Source organism: Centroberyx gerrardi, chromosome 13, assembly GCF_048128805.1.
Source record: "Centroberyx gerrardi isolate f3 chromosome 13, fCenGer3.hap1.cur.20231027, whole genome shotgun sequence".
Taxonomy (NCBI): Eukaryota; Metazoa; Chordata; class Actinopteri; order Beryciformes; family Berycidae; genus Centroberyx; species Centroberyx gerrardi.
In genome coordinates, this window is record NC_136009.1 from 5,889,512 (window position 1) to 5,911,185 (window position 21,674).

At 37.3% G+C, this 21,674-nt stretch overlaps 1 protein-coding gene and 1 long non-coding RNA gene across 2 annotated transcripts; both read right to left on the reverse strand.

Moving 5' to 3' along the window:
• Window positions 1-3,853: 3,853 nt before the first annotated feature.
• On the reverse strand, window positions 3,854-9,784 carry LOC139917824 (uncharacterized). Its single transcript, XM_078287613.1, has 9 exons — window positions 9,776-9,784; window positions 9,436-9,462; window positions 8,134-8,169; window positions 7,884-7,958; window positions 7,709-7,741; window positions 7,382-7,447; window positions 5,772-5,823; window positions 5,351-5,425; window positions 3,854-4,038 (listed from the first exon to the last, which is right to left on the reverse strand). The coding sequence occupies exons 1-9, from the start codon at window positions 9,782-9,784 to the stop codon at window positions 4,022-4,024; spliced, it is 390 nt and encodes a 129-aa protein (XP_078143739.1). The 3' UTR covers window positions 3,854-4,021.
• A 228-nt stretch (window positions 9,785-10,012) lies between these two features.
• Window positions 10,013-10,716, reverse strand: LOC139917825 (uncharacterized). Its single transcript, XR_011784940.2, has 3 exons — window positions 10,640-10,716; window positions 10,377-10,429; window positions 10,013-10,079 (listed from the first exon to the last, which is right to left on the reverse strand). It is a non-coding gene; the product is annotated as an uncharacterized LOC139917825 (long non-coding RNA).
• Between the last annotated feature and the right edge of the window lie 10,958 nt (window positions 10,717-21,674).

The window sequence follows — 21,674 nt, forward strand, 5'->3', positions numbered from 1 at the left end:
GAATCCAGTTCAGATAAATAAAGCTCGCACGTAGGTGAACAATGTAACGTCAGCGTTGTCAGTCGACTCTGTGGAGCAGCTGTAAAACACACGAAATATCAGCTACGATCACCCGTAACAGTTTCTCTGGGACGGGGTTCACTTCACCACATAGGTTGGTACTGCACATAGGTAGGCAGGCACTTTATTTATCCCAGAGCAAAATTCAACAGTCCCAGCAGCAACAAAATTGAGACACAATACACAGCATGACAAAATGCTTTAATAAAGCTAATAAAAATAAAAACACTACATTTGCCCTCTACAATAATGTGATCTATTAACACATCAACATGACACAGTATTACAATAAACACTGACCCCCCATAAATATCAATATTTGACACAGTAAGCAATAGAAAATAGAAATTCTATGTCCTCTCCACACATGCAACACATAAAAGAAAGATATTGCACCTCAGATGTTGATGTTGATCTGTATCCACAGGCTGATGTACAGTATTGTATATAAGACATTTTCATTTCTTTGATCGGTTAACATGTTGCCCAGGCTAACATATTGTTCATGCTGACACACAACTCATAATGGCATTTTGGCACATTGACATACTACAATGACATAGTGGCTTATTATTGTCCTAAAAGGAAGGATACAAGAGATAGCATCCTGGTTTGTCTGAGATTTTTTATTCTGAATAAAACAATACACTAAACCTAGAACCTGCACCACTGATCCTTCTGTCACTATTGTTATCCCTTTCAATGGAGTCAAACAGACTTTATTTAGCCCTTTTCAGGCTGATCCTTCAGCAGCATATTTACACTAAGTGCATGGCAACAGCTATAGCACTTGCTACTCGATCACTTGCATGGTTCATCCGGTCAATCCTTAATGTATATTTTTAGACTTGAAATCTCTGAAGCAATATCGCTGCCACAAAGCTGCCACAGCACCATTAAAAAAAATATGTTTTTGTCACACAAGTTTCAAGTGTTACCTCACCAAAATAAAAGTTCTACGTATGCTCAAACAGTTTAATGTAGGCGATCATTGGTTTATTGGTTTATTAGATAGGATCCCCATTAGCTGCTGCGTGAACAGCCACTATTCTTCCTGGGATCCACACACAGATATCACATACAATTACAGCATATAATATCAAACAGTTTACTGTTAATGTTTGTAACAAACTGTTGATTGCTTAATAATTTAATGTTGCTGTTGATTTAATGTTAATGTTTGTAACATGTAACATCAACGCCTAATAGACCTTTTTCACAGCAGCCATCTTGACGTGTCATAGCAGGTAAACACAGGTGTAACTAATAACATTAATGATGGTTACATCCCATTTTGATGTTCCACAGCCATTCCAATGAGCCAGCATGCACAATACCAGGCCCTGGCACTGGAACTCCTAAATGGAATGGAACCATCATTAATGTTATTAGTTACACCTGTGTTTACACTGCTATGACACGTCAAAATGGCTGCTGTGAAAAGGGTCTATATAGATGTTCATTCTCAAAGACTTGAAGCAGACACAGAAACTGACTTTTATTTTGAAGAGGTAATGTTCTGGAATGAGTGCGACATCACATATTTCTTTACACATCGCTTCAGATATTTCAAGTCTGAAATTATACATTAAGGAATGACCGGAAGAATCATGCAAGTGATCGAGTAGCGAGTGCAACTCTGCAACTAGTGCTGCCATAGCTGTGCATGCACTTGGTGAGTGTAAATATGCCTGTTTTTTCAATTTTGGACCTGCAGTGCTGAGTGTTCCCAAACCCAAATGGCATTTGAATGAAGCTTCTTACAGACCTACAGGCCATAGGAGGTACTGACTACTGATTTCCAGACTTCCTCTGAGCTCAGGAGCGTGTACGGCCCCCTCTAGCATTCTCACAGGCAACACAGCATCTCCTCATATGGAACCAGGTTCCTGGTATACTGGACATTCTGGTGGTGACCCTAGGACGTCCTGATCTTGGTCGATCACTGGCACTCCCTGTACGCCTCAGTCGTTCATGCAGCCGGTGAATGATGCATCTGTGGACGTCGAATCTAGTAAACCTGTAACTCCAGCCTCCATTTTAGACATTACCTGAAGATTCAACTCAGATGTGAAAATTAGCAAATCCCACATGACCTCAACTTTGGCTAGCACTGAAACTGCAGTGAGCATGATTATTGTTCACTAATGAAGTAAACAAAGTCCAATGTAATTAAGTTATGCTACATTCACCCAGCTATATAGCCATTGAAAATCCAAATAAATGTCAAATCTGCCACTGTCTTGAATGATGTTTTGAGGTTAAATTATCATAAATTACAGTGACTTCTTGTGGATAACCTTGTTCCAATGGGCAATTGTTTCAGCAGCGAGTATTAGTATTCTTACTTTAATACATTTTCCCCACGTGGGATAAATCAAGTTCTACTGAAACTGAGATGAGTTTGGGAGCTGACTAGAGGCACATGGAGACTTGCAGACCCCAAATTTCACCACTGTGGCAGTAGGACAGTCATGAGAACGCAAAGGTATGAAGAAAACTGACTCCATGTGCTGTAGAAACTGCATATATACAGTAGCTATTTATAGCTATTCACATAAACTTGTCCCATTTAAAAATTCCCATCCTTCCAGTTGAAGACACTGTTCCACATCTTTACTGCCTCAAAACACACAGAAGCATGACTGATACCCTTTGTGGGAATGTCATTTTGGCAAAATAACAATTTAAATGATTTGTGGCCAATACAGTTTAAGACTTTTGTTTACAACAGGTCATAAGTTGACCTAATAATCACATTAATTATATATGTTCAATAAATAAAGACTGTTCTTGCAATGATAAAACAAAGGCATACAACCGCGAGGCGGTTATTTCTAGTTTAGAATTGAATTCAACAAGTAATTCTCTAATTCTTGAGAGTATGTGCCATCTGATCACTGTTTTGCCTTGTTTTTGTTCTATCCTGCTGTAACGGTAGCAGGTTAAAGTTACCATTCTTTTGGAATCTCATTTAACAAAATTCCATTACATGTAATAAGTTACTTCCACTTCCTTTTGACACTTTGCAAGGGTACACTAAAATAACTGTTTGGCTGTGTCTGTGTAGGCTCTAACAAATTTCACATGCTGACATGACATTTTTGTACAAATTTACATATCCAGCTCTACAGAAGAAACAAAAAACAACATTCTGGTTCATCTTGTCTTCCATGTTGAATATTGTGTATTGATCTTTTTTTTTTGTCACTGGACAAACATGTCAAAAGCAAAGCAAGTGAAATTTGTCAAAGCTAACATGGATGTTAAAGAGAATATAGTCAGGGCTGTTATGGAAAAGATGGATAATTAATGTTAATGTTCTAGTTACCTCTGGATAACACAAATAACACATTTCCTGATAAATCTCCAAGTGAAAGCGAAAACAACACATGGGATATTAAAATCAGCTATTAACCAAAACAGTTTTTAAGTTTCAAGACAGATGCTGAACAATATTGCCCATGGAATATGTAAAGGCATAATCATGGAAAGGACATTTAAATGTATTTGTGAAAATGCATATGAACCCTGTGTATTGTGGATATTTATGTGCAGTCATTGCTCTTGTTTTAATGGAGCTGTGTTCTAAGGTACAATTTGGTACATTTATTTCTATTTTGTCAAACAGTGGCACCCTGCACTGTGTACAAAATTCTGCCAAGTCTGCCATGACATATGTTTATGACCCTTTGGTTAATGTCAAGTTGTCATGACAGAGACATCTAGAACAGTGTCAACCTTGCATTGAAAGTGACATTATCAACCGAATGACACTTAATGACAACAGTCATAAACATTCAAGTTGAACAAGTTTAATTAACCCAAATATAAATCTAACCCAAATAAACACTTTTTTTCCTTCATGTTTGATTGTGGAAATGCAAGGGACATTTTATGGATTATCCACCTCAGTCTTCTTCAGGAGTCCTTTGAAAGGGGAGGGCGCAGGTGCAATCAGTCACCCATTCAGGACACCTGGGGAATAAGAGAGAGAAGAAGAGGACAGGAGAACAGGGGGGAGCACAAAACAGATATCATAAGATAAAATTAGGAATCACATGAAAAAGAAGTGATTAAAAAGTGGTTGAAAATAAACAAATACTCAAAATAATGTCTTCGGAGTGTTTATCATTGAGGTTTTTTTTAAACAGGAGGTATAACCCCTTATTGGGTCCCGGGATGATAAAGTTTAGTTCCACTCATAAATTTGTCAGTCTGCACTGTCCTCTTCTGCTGCTCTACCCAAAATCTTAATAAAAAGTGGATAGAAATATTGTAATCAGATTGTAGATGATGAAAACGGAGTTATCAATGAGTAATGCAGTATACTCTTCTCATCTTCACCTCTATCCTCTTCTGCTCTGTTCTATCTTAACGAATGAACAACCAAAAATGTTGACAGTTTATGAATACTAATGAATATGGATAAAGTGCAACAAAAAACAAAACAGAAATTTAGGGTAGAAATGTATTCAGGCTGTAAATGATTAGATGGAGTTAGCAGCAGGTGAGTGAGTTATGCGATATTAAACTCTTCTTTATCTCAGTTAATTATCTTTCTGCTTGACAAATTCATAGAGCACACATCAGTGACTAATACTCTACATACACTCACTGATGTGTGTGTTGTGTGTGTGTGTGTATCAGATGAATGGAGAATGTGATGAATGAAGTGACTGTGCAATATGTTCTCATAAACCTGTGTATATTAGTTTTGTTAGGTCTGCTGCTCACACTTCTGTCATACATTCATATCACACTGGAATGTGCAGTCAGTGTTGTGTTGAAAACCCCTTACATAATGTGATGGTACACAGAGAATTTTGTCTGGATTTAAAGTCACAAAGACTTTCTCTCCTTATTAGATGATTCTCCATCATCATAATGTACATACACAATAAATGCTAAAAAAAAATTGTATAAACAATATTTTCTAATTTCTCATTTTTATATCAAAATCCCATTACTTTTCCTTGCTGGAATTTTTTCAGCAATTTTTTTTTAGTGGTTACTTCATACGTACCAGTAGGTCTAGATTAAAATTCCAACCAATAATACCATCACAGATTTTTTAACCATCATATAAGACTTGCAACTTCACAACTTCTCACCAACAGTTATAAATTCCTGTGTCTCTTTGCCCAGACAAATCTTGCAGTCACTCTTCATGGTATAATGAATAACTATGATAACTATATCGACCCGAGAACCAAATGGTAATTCTCTGAATCTTCACAAAGTAAAAAGAAAACTGTGGAAGTTATTGTGAAAGTATATAATGACTTACTTGGTTTGTTGCTTGTCGAAGTTGAAAAGGTTTCATCCTCGTCCGTGTTCATCATCCCCATCTTCAGTGTTGCCCCTGAAATGTCAGTCAAGATGATTGATGAATGACGATGATGATGCACTTTCTTTTACTTTCTGGCAGAGCATTTTCTACATTGTAATCCGTGGTGTACAAAAGTATGAACACCAGTAATTACCGATTGATGGTCACTCGGCTTTCGATCTCACAAATAAAATAATAAAACCGACATCAAGAATGTTCTATTCACATTGATCAGGTCCTTGCTTTACTATAATGGCTAGAAACCAGGAAATGTGGATGTAGAATTCATTGCACTCAGAGGTGATTTATCAATAACACAGAGGACAGTCCCTTCACTGATTTATTAAATGTGTGGTACTAAAGTCTGCCTGTTTCTTACCAGTGCTCACCGCTGCTTTAACTGCACCAGTTGAGTTGTCAGCAGATGGGGTCTGAAAAAGGGGAAGTTAATGTAAGATCAGCATGTACAGTGACCATTAAGACATATCAAGTTTATTTATAGGAATAATCACCCCAAAATGAATATCCAGTCACTGAATACCTTTACATGGACACAACAAATACTCTGATTACTCAGAGTAATCAGTTTAAAGCAATATTTTTATCACCTTTACATGGTTCAATATAACGTGATTTCTGCTCCTAACCTAACATGGATTCATTTAATAATCAGTCTATAGGTCTAAAGGAATCAATGTAATAACCACATTTTCCGCCACTCTACTGCTCTGCGCAATGTTGTTTGCTTTGTAAATACAACATCTGCGTAACTGTGACATGTGCAGTTTGAAAAAAAACAAAAGAAATGTGACTAAGGTGTTTACATGTCCCAATAAATGGAAAGATTGAGCAGAAATTTAGGTGTGTTAACCTGGTTGTGCTTAGTCTGAGTATGACCTTACTCTGATTAAGAATAAGATAAAGGTGTTTACATGACAATTTCAATAGTTGGCATATTGTCTTAAAGGAACACTTCACCATTTTTAACCTTATCTCCATATATTGGTCCTCAGTAACACAGGCTATGAGACGGCACCATGTCTGTCGACTCCGCCTCAGGCCTCCAGTAATTCCATCTCAGTCTTTTATCTCTCATCTCAACCTTGTTCACGACTGAAGTTAACTGGACCATCTTTTTTGCAACTCAAAAAAAAGCATAAAATGTCAAGTGTTTTGTAGCCAAACAATTGTCCCATGCATCCAAAAGTGTAAATATTTACCTCATTATCACCTGTATTTTCCTCACTGACAACCTACAGTGCTCTGGTAGGGTTGCCACTGTAGGATGCACGTGACCAGAGCATTATCAGTGACAAAAATATAGAAGATAATGAGTTAAATATTGGACTTTTGGACCCACAGTGCAATCGTTTGGCTATAAAACACTTTATTATGCTGCATGAATGGTTGGAGTGGACATTTTATGTATTACTTTGGAGCTGTAAAAAGATGGCTTGGGAGTAGGCTGAGATGGAACTACGGGGGCTAACTCACTGTGTGTTTGGTGGTCCTACAATCTTCAATGGAGTTTGTGTGTCTTGAAATGCCAATGGGAGAGCAGTTTGTGTCCCCAAACCAGACTACGGGCCGGAAAGTGAGTTTTGAAAGCCAGAAATCTCACCACCTGGTGAAGTAAAAATGTTATGCTATGCGGCAGTAAAAATCATACTTATTACCCATTGAAGAAATTTCAGTTCTTTCATGATAGTGTAATTTGTTTCAAGAGCACAGTAAGATAGTTTTGCATACTGAAAATGACAAAATCACTGCTAACCATTTTTTGAAGGTTGAGATAGAACCACAGAGGCTAACTTGCTATGTGTTTGGTGGTCCTACAAACTTCAATGGAGCTTCGACTGACATGGGGGTGAGTAACTAATGACTGAATTTTCATTTTGGGCTGAACTATTCCTTTGAGTTAAGATATTTTAAGTCAAATTATTGTATTGTTTTTGCCAGAAATCTCAGCACCTGTGTAGGTCTACTTACAGGGCGAAAGGGAAAAGTGAGATCCCCAAACACCACTACTCCATTCAAACCAGCTTCACACTGGACCTAAAAAGGGAATAGTGATAGCATGGTGAACAGGGGTACAATTTTGCCAATTATCAGTAAACCCTAACCCAGGATGCAATATCAAAGGTGTTTGTTTAATACGTACGTGTGTGTGTGTGTGTGTGTGTGTGTCTGTGTCTGTGTGTGTGGAGGGTTAATGAAGAACCTAAGACACTATAGTAAAAAAATAACTATAAAACAAAAATGTTGTGGTGCATACATGAGGGCAAAAAAGTGAGAGAGAATGGATAATTTACTCACTGGCAGAGGCAACTCATCTCCTCTCCTCTGATCCTGTGTGAAAAAACAGCAGGTCAGTTATATTAATGGGTATTGTTATTGCTGGAAAGTCTATTATCATGGGTTCACTATTATTATTCTTTTTTCTCTGCTATTTGGTTCAATAACATGGCCATACATTGGTAGGTCAACTTACAGGGTGAAAGATAAAAGTGAGATCCCCAAACACCACTACTCCATTCAAACCAGCTTGGTCAGCTTCACACTGGACCTAAAAAGGGAATAGTGATAGAGAATGGTGAACAGGGGTACAGTTTTTCCAATTATCAGTATTTCATGGTAAACTATAACCAGGCTGCAGTATCAAAGATGTTTATGTTTAATGTGTGTGTGTGTCTGTGTGTGTGTGTGTGTGTGTGTGTGTGTGTGTATGTGATTTTACTCACTGGCAGAGGCAAATCACACACTTCCCTGTTCTGGTCCTGTGTGAAAAAACAGCAGATCAATGGATTTTTGGATTTCACTTTCTTATGGTTATGAATCCAAAAAGCCCAAAATAAAGTAGTGATGGAAAAGATTCTAACCAAGAGCAAAGGAATAATATATTCTGTCTAGCCATTACAGTAATAGCTGAAGAAGGTAAAAGCTAAAAACTAACATTGCTTTCTAATATCAAGCCAGAAAATATTTACAGGATGGTGTAAATTGAAAAATAGTTGACTAACTATGTTTTGCAATAGCAAATAGGAAGCTTGTTTTGTTTGCCCCTTTGTTGTGAGGGTTTTCAGAGTCTGTTTTCAATCTTTGTGTGCATCTTTGTGTTGCTGACCACATGTGTGGGAGCGGCTGAGAGAAAGTCATACGACAGCAAACACAACGGCAATCAAACTCTGAATTAGAGAGTTATCCCTCTGAATTCAGTTCTATGTTGTTTTTGCACATATCCAATCCAAAGACAAAAGAACATTAGGAGGTCTACTGTACGCGTCAGGAGGAACAGGTGGTCTGAAAGATGTCTGAGCCAGTTTAGCATACGAGACGCCGACCTTGTTAGCCGGTAGCTATGGCATACTGGAAGAGCCTGTTGTTTAATCAAACAGTGGTCGTAGAATAACCAGCTTAGTAGCTCTTAATATTTGGCAACAATATACATTTTTGAAGTACTTTTTTGTTATTTGAAGTAGAGCTTGTTTGTTTGCGGCCTACTGTGATGGTGTCATAACGGCATACGCAAACTCATTCTATCTTGTTGGTAAGTGGTATGGGCAAAGATCTACATTTAAACAATACATAAATACATATACAGAAATACATAAACAATCATCCAAATGCCATCAACACTCACCATTTCAGATATCAGCTGTATTTCAGACATATGATTTGCCGTCAAATTTTTCACAAGCACGATGGATTAGCCTAGCTCTTTAGCTAGCTAGATGATTTTTACATATTAACGTCACTTCCTCCGCCCATGTAACTTCACGTACACAGCGGACATTGTCAACGTGGCACAACGTGGGGCGACGTGAGATGAAGTATTAAAGTAGTAAATATTCTTGGTAAAATTACAATTCAATTTTGTGTAATTTTTTTTAAAACCTTTCCCTTAAATCTGATTAAAAAAAAAAACACAAGTTACTCTTTCAGATAAGGTCTGTCCATACAGTTATCAGAATAAATAAATAACACCTCTAAAGAACTTAAAGGGAATCTACTACACATTATTTAATGATCTCATGTCAGCTTACCTGGGATGCTGAGTAGTATCTCTTTTCCTGATTCTTTCCAAAGTGTTTGGAAAAGCTGCTTCACGTGTTTGGTAATGAGAATGTCCGATAAGCCATGTGTGGTCCAGTAATGTAACAATCCAAGTAATCTCTTGTAGAAGAAGTGGTTTTGAACAGTTTCCAAAGCGAGTAACTTGACTCACACATTTTTATGTGAGATCCATTCATTCTGTGTGACATGAAGAAGCTCCAAGAGATGCAAAACTGAAGAAGCACTTGTCTTATGTTAGAAATATGAAATGAAAAATGACTGAGTGTCATTATGTCATTAACAACAACATCTCTGTGTAATAGTGTCAACCTGAGACATGAGGGTCTGAAATGTCACTCTCAGGTGATTTCTCATATAAACTTAGTGGCTGAGACTGAGACAATCCCATTATGTCGAGGCCCCTCCTTTTTGTAGCCACAGCTTTGGTTCCCAGCAATTGAATTTTGTCCTTCTGCTTTTCTTAAGTAAGAACTGACAGCAGAAAATACAGGAACACTGCCGAGTTGAGGTTGATTGATGTAAAGGATCCATTGTCCAGTTTGTCCACTTGAAAGAACTGTGAGCAGTATCCACATTTATAGAGTACAGCAGTCTGTTCCATTTGGTCCCATGCCTGTCAGGAAAGGAAGACATTTAGTTTATGAGTGTTTTTTTTTTTTTTCTTTAGCAGTTGTTTAGTTGCTTTCAAATATGATCACATTAATCCTTGAACTATTAGTCATAATTAACCCCACAAGTCAAGTCAACACTGTCAAAGCACCACCCCGTCAAATTAGTGCTCACTGATGCCTCTTTCAAATGATGCCACTAGGGGACAGTTCACCTGTATCTAAGTTGAACCTTTGCTTCAATATAGTCAATTGACCTGTTAACAGAATTGTCTTAAGATACACCATTACATCCTCATTACCTGTATAGAAGCTTCTCTGAAGCAGAAAGGTGAGTTCATATATTTGAGTGATGCTGCAAGTGAGATACGTGAAAATTGCATTAGTTTCACATCTGTATAATCAAAACACATAAGGAAAAGCAAACAGATAAACAAAACAGACAATATTCCACTACTACAAAATTTCAAACTATGTCCATCTGTGTCCTATAGTTCTGATTACCTTGATGACTGGATAAGAAACAAATATTTATTCTATAATATTAAAGATTGAAATAGTTTACCTTATAGAGAAATCACGGAGTACCTAATCTTATAAACACTGCCAGACATTGTCTCTGTGAGAGCCTCTCTTGATGACTGAGAAAAGTACAATGATGGGATCAGCTTCCTTGTCCTTGTCTCATGTCTATGACTGACTACCATGTGACTAATTGGAACTAGTTTGACCACATCATGTGATCAATCTTCCTCTTCTGTTCTTGATTCATATTTATGGTGACATTTCACTATAAAATTGGTAAATATAAATACAAAATGGTATAAAATGAAAATAGGCTGTCCATCCAGGTAAGACTCCTGTGCTACTAAGGAGGTGGGCATATTGTGACCCCAACATCCTAAGCATCAGTGGTACTGCCAATAATGCTGATGATATGATAATAATACAGCAATAAATTAGTATAAACTCGACAGCTGTCCACACTCACAGAATCTCCAATAATATTGAAAATACTCTTGTCAGTGCTATATAATGAGGATCTAATGCAGACTCACTGTGCTGTAAACACCCAACTGACTCATGATGTTGTGTTCTCTTACATGACAAGTTAAAACTTGTTTAGTTTCAGTTAATGCGTCACTTTTATGTATGTCAAGTTCAACATCCCTCTCTGTAAAACATATAACCAGACATCCATGCTACCTCAGAACAATTTAACAAGGTAATGGGTCTCAGCAGTGAAAACCATGGTGGGTGGAGAGGCTAGTGAGTTGGCTGTACTGGGGTAAAAACCCTTCTAATTTGTTAATTATTTTGTAAAGACAATGCAAAGCACTTCTTATGTTTTGTTACTGAGAACTTTCAGATTTATTAAGTGAAAAAATAATCTCAAACAATGTCAAATTTGACAATAGGACGGCTCTGACAATATGTTAGGGCAGCTGTTCCAATCTCAAGTAATGGCTGTCTGGGGGGACTGCAGCAGAGAGCTGATACACGAGTGCATAAAGTAACTATGACACTGAAACTGAAATTTGAATGCCATCCCAAGCTTAGTGGGAACCACACCTCAGTGCCTTGCCCGAATTCTTTTAAGACAGACCAGACCTGTTTCAGTTCAACTGATCATACCATTCTTAAAGAAGGAAAGCCTCCAGTTCTTTCAGAAATGAAGCAGGTAGAAATGTGCTGTACTTCACACTGTGCTCCAGAGCTTCCCATTAAAGTTCAATGATCTGATGAGTGGGGATTTCATGGAAGGCATTTGACCTCATGTGCTGTTTATGAAACCAACCTTGAATTTGTTTAGCTTCATCAGTTTAGCATTATCATCTTTCAATATAGGAAAGTCAGGAGGCAATAGTGTTTGCAGTAGTGTTGTCACAAACAGAATATAATTTTGACCTCAATACCAAGTTTAACATCTAAAAATCTATCATATACTTTTATAAAACATGTTTGATATATTTTGTGTAAATGTTACCACCTGTGTAGATGGTCGCTCTTAAACATTCTATTTTTTTTAGTCACTTCACTAGTCTCAGTAGAACAGTCCAGGCTTGTTTGTATGGGGTTGTGTCAGGTGCTGTCTGTCTAGTGTTAGTCGAAAGAAATGGCAGCACTCATAATGTACGGTGGCCCTGAGGGTCAAAACACCACAACATTTCATAAAACACAACGACATTTCACAAAACACGACATTTCACAAAACACAACAATATTTCAGAAAACACGACATTTCACAAAACACAACAACATTTCACAAAACAAATCAACATTTCACAAAACAAATCAACATTTCACAAAACACAACATTTCACAAAACACAACGACATTTCACAAAACAAATGAACATTTCACAAAACACAACATTTCACAAAACATTTCACAAAACAAATGAACATTTCACAAAACACAACATTTCACAAAACATTTCACAAAACAAATGAACATTTCACAAAACAATTAACATTTCACAAAACACAAGATTTCACAAAACAAATGAACATTTCACAAAACAAATTAACATTTCACAAACAAATTAACATTTCACAAAACAAATTAACATTTCACAAAACACAACATTTCATAAAACAAATTAACATTTCACAAAACACAACATTTCACAAAACAAATTAACATTTCACAAACAAATTAACATTTCACAAACAAATTAACATTTCACAAAACAAATTAACATTTCACAAAACACAACATTTCACAAAACAAATTAACATTTCACAAACAAATTAACATTTCACAAACAAATTAACATTTCACAAAACAAATTAACATTTCACAAAACGCATTTCACAAAACAAATTAACATTTCACAAAACACAACATTTCACAAAACAAATTAACATTTCACAAAACAAATTAACATTTCACGAAACACAACATTTCACAAAACACAACATTTCACAAAACACATTTCACAAAACAAATTAACATTTCACAAAACATAACATTTCACAAAACAAATTAACATTTCACAAAACACAACATTTCACAAAACAAATTAACATTTCACAAAACACAACATTTCACAAAACAAATTAACATTTCACAAAACACAATGGCAAAAGAGAAAACAATTCAACATTTCACAGAAAACGGAAAAGGTAGGTCCTTTCTTTGTTGTTACTGATTGGATGTATTCGTTGTCACTCAAGGTAACAGGAAGTGGGACCAGAGCAATGGCTCTGAGAGATGTGTTCCGCTGGTTCAAATTAACAGAAAATAACGCTTCCGGTGTTTAGCCTTCAAAATAAAAGCGTGATATTTTAAACATGTATAAATACTGTTTTAAACCAATTACTTTGTATTTAATCATCAAATTCAATAAATGAACACCCATATTAATGTTTGATGTCAAAATAATAATGAAAAATGCCATATTATGTGCTATTGTTAACTATAAATTCTGCATGTATTACACTTTTTGATATTTCTGACTGGACACTGTACAGTTTAGAGTAACTGCACAAGTTCTATGTCAAAACACTCCTGCAGATGTGTACTTTCACTACACACCAACATTTAGGCCCAAGCTGTTAAAGAAAAGTCATGACAGACCCTCAAAGTCAGCCATACTGTAATAATGTGACATTTGTAGAATAAAGTGGACACTGTACAGTTTATCTTTCATTGTAACTGCACAAGTTCTATGTCAAAACACCCCTGTAGACCTGTACTTTCTCTACACACTATCATTTAGGTCCAAGCTGTGTATTTATTATTTATGTATTTATATCTAATTTGTCCCATTTCTTTTTTTCAGTCACACCTGCCACCTGCCAGTAAAATTAAAAACTGTAAAAAGACTTGAGACTATTGTATGTGTTTCAAATGTGTGTCTTAGATACTTTCTTCTACAAATGTCACAGTGTTAGAGTATGGCTGACTTTGAGGGCCTGTCATGACTTTTCTTAAACCATTTGGGCCTAAATATTAGTGTGTGTGAAAGTTCAGGTCTGCAGGAGTGTTTTGACATAGAACTTGTGCAGTTACACTAAAAGGTAAACTGTACAGTGTCCAATTTAGTCAAAAATGTCAAAAAGTGTAATATATGCAGCGTTTATAGTTAAAAATGGCACATATTATAGCATTTTTCATTATTATTTTGACATCAAACATTAATATGGGTGTTCACTTATTGAATTTGATGATTAAATACAAAGTAATTGGTTTAAAACAGTATTTATACATGTTTAAAATATCGCGCTTTTATTTTGAAGGCTAAACGCCAGAAGCGTTATTTTCTGTTAATTTGAACCAGCGTACCGCATCTCTCAGAGCCATTGCTCTGGTCCCACTTCCTGTTACCTTGAGTGACAATGAATACATCCAATCAGTAACAACAAAGAAAGGACCTACCTTTTCCGTTTTCTGTGAAATGTTGAATTGTTTTCTCTTTTGCCATTGTGTTTTGTGAAATGTTGTTGTGTTTTGTGAAATGTTGTTGTGTTTTGTGAAATGTTAATTTGTTTTGTGAAATGTTGTGTTATGTGAAATGTTGTGTTTTGTGAAATGTTGTGTTTTGTGAAATGTTAATTTGTTTTGTGAAATGTTTTGTGAAATGTTAATTTGTTTTTTGAAATGTGTTTTGTGAAATGTTAATTTGTTTTGTGAAATGTGTTTTGTGAAATGTTAATTTGTTTTGTGAAATGTTAATTTGTTTTGTGAAATGTTGTTGTGTTTTGTGAAATGTTGTTGTGTTTTGTGAAATGTCGTTGTGTTTTGTGAAATGTCGTTGTGTTTTGTGAAATGTTGTGGTGTTTTGACCCTCAGGGCCACCGTAATAATGTCCTTTCGTCTTTTTAATACATGCAGTGTTTCCCCTATAATTGTACAGGCCAGGCCAGCGAGAACCCCTGCCAGCCCAAAAAAATATTTTTTTTAATGTCAAAAATAAAGCCAAATATCCATTCATTCGGAAATCAATAATCATTTGCGTTTGGGAGCTGCTGTGCGGCGCTGTTCCGAAACGTGAGTCAACCTCTGTGTCGTTGCCTGGGAAACTCTTGACACGATGTGAGTGCCACTCATAGAGATATAACACTAGAGAGGACATTACGTCATAGACTGTGGGATAACCGTCCGCCATCTTACCTGGGTACAGTTTACCAGCAACTACAACAGCTGTCTATGGGAAGCAACCACTGTTGTCCTGATCTGGACCAAACTGCTGCACTGAAAGGACCAAAGAGACCAGAGAAGCTGGCATCAACTTCCACACGTCAGTAGAGTAGAAGATAGAGGCTGTTTTATATGCTAAATTTAACTGACACAACTTAAAACACAACATTTCTGGCTAGTAGTCGCCAACAGACTGGAGTTCTATTTGAAACAGTTTGTAACGGTATGTGTTAGCTAGTTAGCTGTTAGATGTAATCTTTACATTTCAGCTGTATGTTAGTTGGCTAGCTCTCTGCTGCCATACAAACACGTTGTTTCTGAGAACAATCAGCACACATCATTCAGCATTATGTCCAACCAGTGTTTATATTCTACTGTGGCAGGTCGCCACCGTAAAGTCGCGACCTGCCATGCTAAACATACGTTCTATAGTGTTTTCTATAGTATTTGTATAGTACTCCGTAGCGGCACCGCTGCTGAAAATGCGATTTTTTTTTTATTAATTGCAGGCTATTTCTGCCAAGACGCACCTTAATGACGGAAGTGACACATAGTGGCGTGTGGTGGCAGACAGAGAGGACATTTATTTGCATATCTGTATAGGCTACTGTGGATTTTAAGTTGATTCAAGTGTAGAGCTGTTTGTTTTTACTGTAGTAGCCTACTTGTTTACATGATGGCATCTATATAAATTATTTCTTTATGGATTATAATCTTAATTGTAGGCTAAGATGTCATGCCAATAAAGTAAAAAAAAAAAAGTGAGGGCTGTGATGTTCACAGGAGTATTATGTGTTGACAGTGAAACTACGCCACCTAGTGAAAGTACTTGGGAGTCAGCAAGACAGAGATAACTGTGCGTGTACAAACCTCGGTTAATAAACCATGTTGCTGTTCAGTAAGTCGTTGTTCGTTTGGTGTATAACTACACAACAGAAACATTACAAGGGCCTATGTCCATTATTACTTGCTTAAATTGGCTTAAAGCTGTCACACTAACCACTTAATGGCATTACATTTGCCTTTTATTGTATATTTTATCTGGGTGTATTGTTAGGTGTGTTTCAGTGATGTTGATATTTAATTGCTGCCAACATCTCTCTATTGTTACAACAACAGATCATTTGGGGGTTTTACATTAAAAATAAGCAGATTTTCATATATACTCTTAATACAACTACTCAGTACCAAAGAGTACCAAAGAAATCTGAGAATTATAAAGTCTTATTGAAAATAGGATTCATAGTTTCTGTAAAGTAAATGCACTATTAAAATACTTCTAGAAGATAATCTTTATGATTTAAAACATAATTACTTAACATAGTTTAGCTATTTTTATCTACAGACTACAAAAAATGCTCATGTTTGGTACCATTTTAGACAGTCACAGTTGTCTTGCATACAGTGAGCTAAATAAAAAGTAGTAGTGATGTCTCAATAAAAAAATATTAGCATTATAATGGCAGCATAAGCCACTTTAACCATTGATTCCAATGACAGTCAGCTGAGAAGTGTACCCAGGTAAGATGGCTGCCATATGGTCCCATTCCAGAATAGGAATTCTCTAGGACATGTCCCCTCTACTGTTATATCTCTATGGTGCTACTGCTATCACACCGTGTCCTAAACGCCGGGTTCAGAACGCATGGGGAAACGCTGTGAAGCGCAGCCAGTTTCCTTTCGGTGCCCATGTTAACCGATTTGACCGTTCAGACCGGCTGCGCCGCGCCGGGAAGCTCCGCTCGCGGCTCGCGATCTGGAGCGCCAGTTTCGGCGTCTGGTCTATTTCCTCTGCGTGCCGCGGCGAACATTTCACAGGAAAACACCATAGAAAACACTATAGAAGGTCATATCTCCATTATATCACCACAGAAGCACAAATATATGAAATGATCAACTTACCAGGGTCTTCACTGTTGTTGATGAATCCATCTGTACTAATGCAAGTTTTAAATGCAACACATTGTAGGATGATGGTCTCTCTGGTTTTGAATTATCACTTGCCTTTTGAAAATTGCGTCTGTTATTGAATTACCACAAAAGTAAACAAGGATACATGTTTAGGTTTGTTTATTTAATTTATTTAGGCCTATGTCATTATTTAGAGAGAGAGAGAGAGAGAGCTCTAGGCTTTCCTAATTATTGCCTGATCACAAGTCACGACTCTTGCTGAGAAAACAAACAAACGTGACAGCTTTGATATGAGGGAGTTTGTGAAGAAAGGGAGAAATTAAGAAGATGGAAGACATAATGTTAGTGTTTGCAAAGGTCATAATGATAATGTTTTGCAAAGGTCATAGGTTACACAGCTTATTTTTATGCAATAAATGCAGCTTATTAAGTATCCTCTCCTTGTGATCACTTTGTTTTAAGTCTTGAATATACCAAGCGAACAAAAATTTGAACGCAAATATAAATTGCAGACCGCCTGCTGCGCCATCTGACCGAAGCCGACCGCGCCAATATGCCATCCCGCGCGCCTCGTCTGTTTAGGGTTTTTTCGGTGCGTACCACCAGGCCTGAAAAAAATTCTAGGGGAAACACTGACATGGGACAAGTTTCAGCTATCAGCCATCATCAGCGTTATGTTACACATGGCAGAAGTGATACGTAAATACACAGATTGAATACTGGGCTGCAGTCGAATAGTCTTTTTTGCTTAGGAAGGTTCCTAACTGAGTGAAATGACCCGGAAGTACCTAAGTGGCAGCCATGATAAGAGCTGTTCGAATTCTGTAAATGCTAAGGAAAGGGGCTTCAATGCTTCCTTACTTAGCTCCTTTAGCATAGGATACACTGGACCATCCTTTACGAAAGGAAAGGAGATAATGCCGTCCCACAATTCTTTGCGGCAGCAACGACGCACCATTCGGCCGTTCACGAAAACAAACGATCATGACCGACAAGGGATGCAGATCATCAAGCAAGTTACCGTTGCTTATTAAGCATTTTCCATCTTATGCCATAACTTGCTAATATGCTTATATGTTTTGAACTTTCAACAATATGTTAAACCCATAGGCGAACTATGAACGTTACGCTGCTGTCGTAAAATGATCAAAGTGAAGTTAACATTGTAGCGTAACCTACCGTAAAACTTCAATTAAAAGCCGAGTCCCAATTAGACGCCGGCCCCTTTTACTGGCCGGGTGTGGCTACACGTTTTGACAAATAAAGGCCGGTCTCAATTAGAAGCCGGTTGCCAGTTTATTTTTTTTTACTTGCATTCAAACGTCACATTTGCTGATCGCCATGGCGGCACAGAGAAAAAAGTACGACCTGAAATTCAAGCTGTCAGTTGTCAAATTTGCTGAGCAAAACTCAGGAGATGCAGCAGCAAGACATTTCTCCGTCGATCCCAAGAGAGTGAGAGAATGGCGAAAAAATAAAGTTGAACTTCAACGTCTGTCCGAGGAAGACGGTAAAAGGGCTTTCTAAGGTAGGCTACCGGTATTTTGATACGTCTCTCTCTCTCTCTCTCTCTCTCTCTCAGTGCATGAGGTTGGCCTAGATGCGCTGTCTCTCGGAGCGAGATCAAATGAATGATTCGTAATTGATATGTTATTCGATAGCCTAATTTTTATACAAGTAATATTCATACTGGTTTACCAGTAAATAAACAATTTGATAGTATTTCCCATCTTTGCTGAGCAGCAGTTTTAGGAATTAAAGGCCTGTCCCATATAGACGCCTGTCCCAAATATAGGCCGGTTGAGTTCAGTGTTTGAAGCAAATAAAAGCCCGGGCTATTAATTGAAGTTTTATGGTATGCTCAGTTTGCATTAGTTATTTCTTCATTCTGAGCATTGTTGTATTGCCAGCCTTTAGGAATATCATTAATTAATTTTACTTCAGTCACAGATGCTGAAACCCTTGCCTTAATAAAGGCCTGTATCAGCCATAACAACTTCAAAGCACAATCAAGTCATTCAAGGTGTTTATTGAGTTGTGTGGTGGTTCTTAAGCTATTATATGCATAGGCTTATAATCAGATCATAATCAGCATATTAACCATAACACAGAAGTCTGTCTTCCAAGAAAAAGGGATATGAGACGTTTTTTAGCCAGATGATGTTTTTAATTCAACATGTTTGAAACTTAAGAATGATGATATGTACAGTAGTAGATTTGTAGGCCTAACATGTTATGCCTATCTTGCATGAATTTAACGATTATTTTCATACAATCATACTAATTGGGATTCATGTCGATAAATATGAGTGGAGGGTGAGCGTGAGCAACCATTCTCAATGTGACAACCATTTCGTTTCACTTTTGTGACTGGTAGCCTATATTCCTTTTTTATTTCAATTCCAACCTTGGTGATGAAGCAATATTTTTCACCGGGTTGTCCACGTTTATATAGCCTGCATGAAACAACACGGTAAGAACACACGGGGCGAAGTATCTAAGATGCGCTTTTAGTAGTCCATCTCCGGAACATTGTAGTTTCACCACAGCAGACCCACGTCATTAACATCCGCCGTTGCATAATTACGTAGCCTAGTGTAAGTGCAGTCGGATTCTCTTAGCACCGCGGTTGTCTTTTCCTAAGTCCTTATGAATTCTCCTTCACATCTTTCCTTGACCTCATGACGTTTTCCAACGAGGTCAAGGAAAAGTGGTTAGGAATAGGAGTTAGGACGTATTTTTTTGACTATTCGACCGCAGCCCTAGTGTCTGTTCTCTCAAACAAAATGGCTTCCTCAGAGGTCACATGTAAATTAACACATCACACAAACAGATGAGCACCACCTAGTGGCTACAACGTTAACTGAATTTCAACAGAAAACTGAACTGAATGTATGAGTCAGTACATACTGTACGTGTAAAATCTATATATATAATAACCTTCATTTGTATAGCACCTTTCATACACAACATGCAGCTCAAAGTGCTTTACATCAATAAAAGGCAGATAAGAGACAGATAAAAAGATAAGATAAGGATAAGATAAGGTATAGTATGCTTCTCACAGGCAGAAAATGACACAGACTGTACTCACCAAAAGAAACGTACCATTGAGCTAATTTCATATATAATTGTACTAGTATTTAATAGATTTGCATACATATGTGAAGTGTTTAATATTTGTGCAAACAATTTGTGAACAATAACCTATTAAAGTCGGTGACAGCAGATCCAGAAGCATGTAGGGGATCCAAATTGAAAATCAAAACATGAGAATGGGAAAAAATGAATGATGTTTGAAATCACCCCACCAGTTACATTTCCTGATTTCCAGACTTCCTCTGAGCTCAGGAGCGTGTACGGCCCCCTCTAGCATTCTCACAGGCAACACAGCATCTCCTCATATGGAACCAGGTTCCTGGTATACTGGACATTCTGGTGGTGACCCAAGGACGTCCTGATCTTGGTCGATCACTGGCACTCCCTGTATGCCTCAGTCGTTCATGCAGCCGGTGAATGATGCATCTGTGGACGTCGAATCTAGTAAACCTGTAACTCCAGCCTCCATTTTAGACATTACCTGAAGATTCAACTCAGATGTGAAAATTAGCAAATCCCACATGACCTCAACTTTGGCTAGCACTGAAACTGCAGTGAGCATGATTATTGTTCACTAATGAAGTAAACAAAGTCCAATGTAATTAAGTTATGCTACATTCACCCAGCTATATAGCCATTGAAAATCCAAATAAATGTCAAATCTGCCACTGTCTTGAATGATGTTTTGAGGTTAAATTATCATAAATTACAGTGACTTCTTGTGGATAACCTTGTTCCAATGGGCAATTGTTTCAGCAGCCAGTATTAGTATTCTTACTTTAATACATTTTCCCCACGTGGGATAAATCAAGTTCTACTGAAACTGAGATGAGTTTGGGAGCTGACTAGAGGCACTTGGAGACTTGCAGACCCCAAATTTCACCACTGTGGCAGTAGGACAGTCATGAGAACGCAAAGGTATGAAGAAAACTGACTCCATGTGCTGTAGAAACTGCATATATACAGTAGCTATTTATAGCTATTCACATAAACTTGTCCCATTTAAAAATTCCCATCCTTCCAGTTGAAGACACTGTTCCACATCTTTACTGCCTCAAAACACACAGAAGCATGACTGATACCCTTTGTGGGAATGTCATTTTGGCAAAATAACAATTTAAATGATTTGTACATAAAATGCAATTTACTGCAGAATAGAATAGTGTGGGAAAGTGGGATCGATTTCTATATTGGTTTGCAAAATGAATGCAACACCTCTTTTATACTTGCCTCTTATTTCTCTCTGTCTTTTATTCACATACACATGCTTCTCCCACAACTGTCCCTCTATCAATTACTGTTGGGCATGAAGTCAAATTAAGATCTCATTGGCTGTTGGGGAGAGAACAGCGATAGCTGCAAGACAGACTGCAGTCAACGTGTCGGGTCACCTTTTTTTTCCTTTCTTTGAGGTGTGATTATTACAACTTTTTAAACACGTTCTC

Excerpts from the sequence above, each read along its gene's own strand:
- LOC139917824 (XM_078287613.1), bottom strand. Across the intron at positions 8,170-9,435 it reads GATACTACTCAGCATCCCAG|GACCAGAACAGGGAAGTGTG; the intron begins GTAAGCTGACAT and ends TTTTTCACACAG. Across the intron at positions 7,448-7,708 it reads GAGATGAGTTGCCTCTGCCA|GTCCAGTGTGAAGCTGGTTT; the intron begins GTGAGTAAATTA and ends TTCCCTTTTTAG.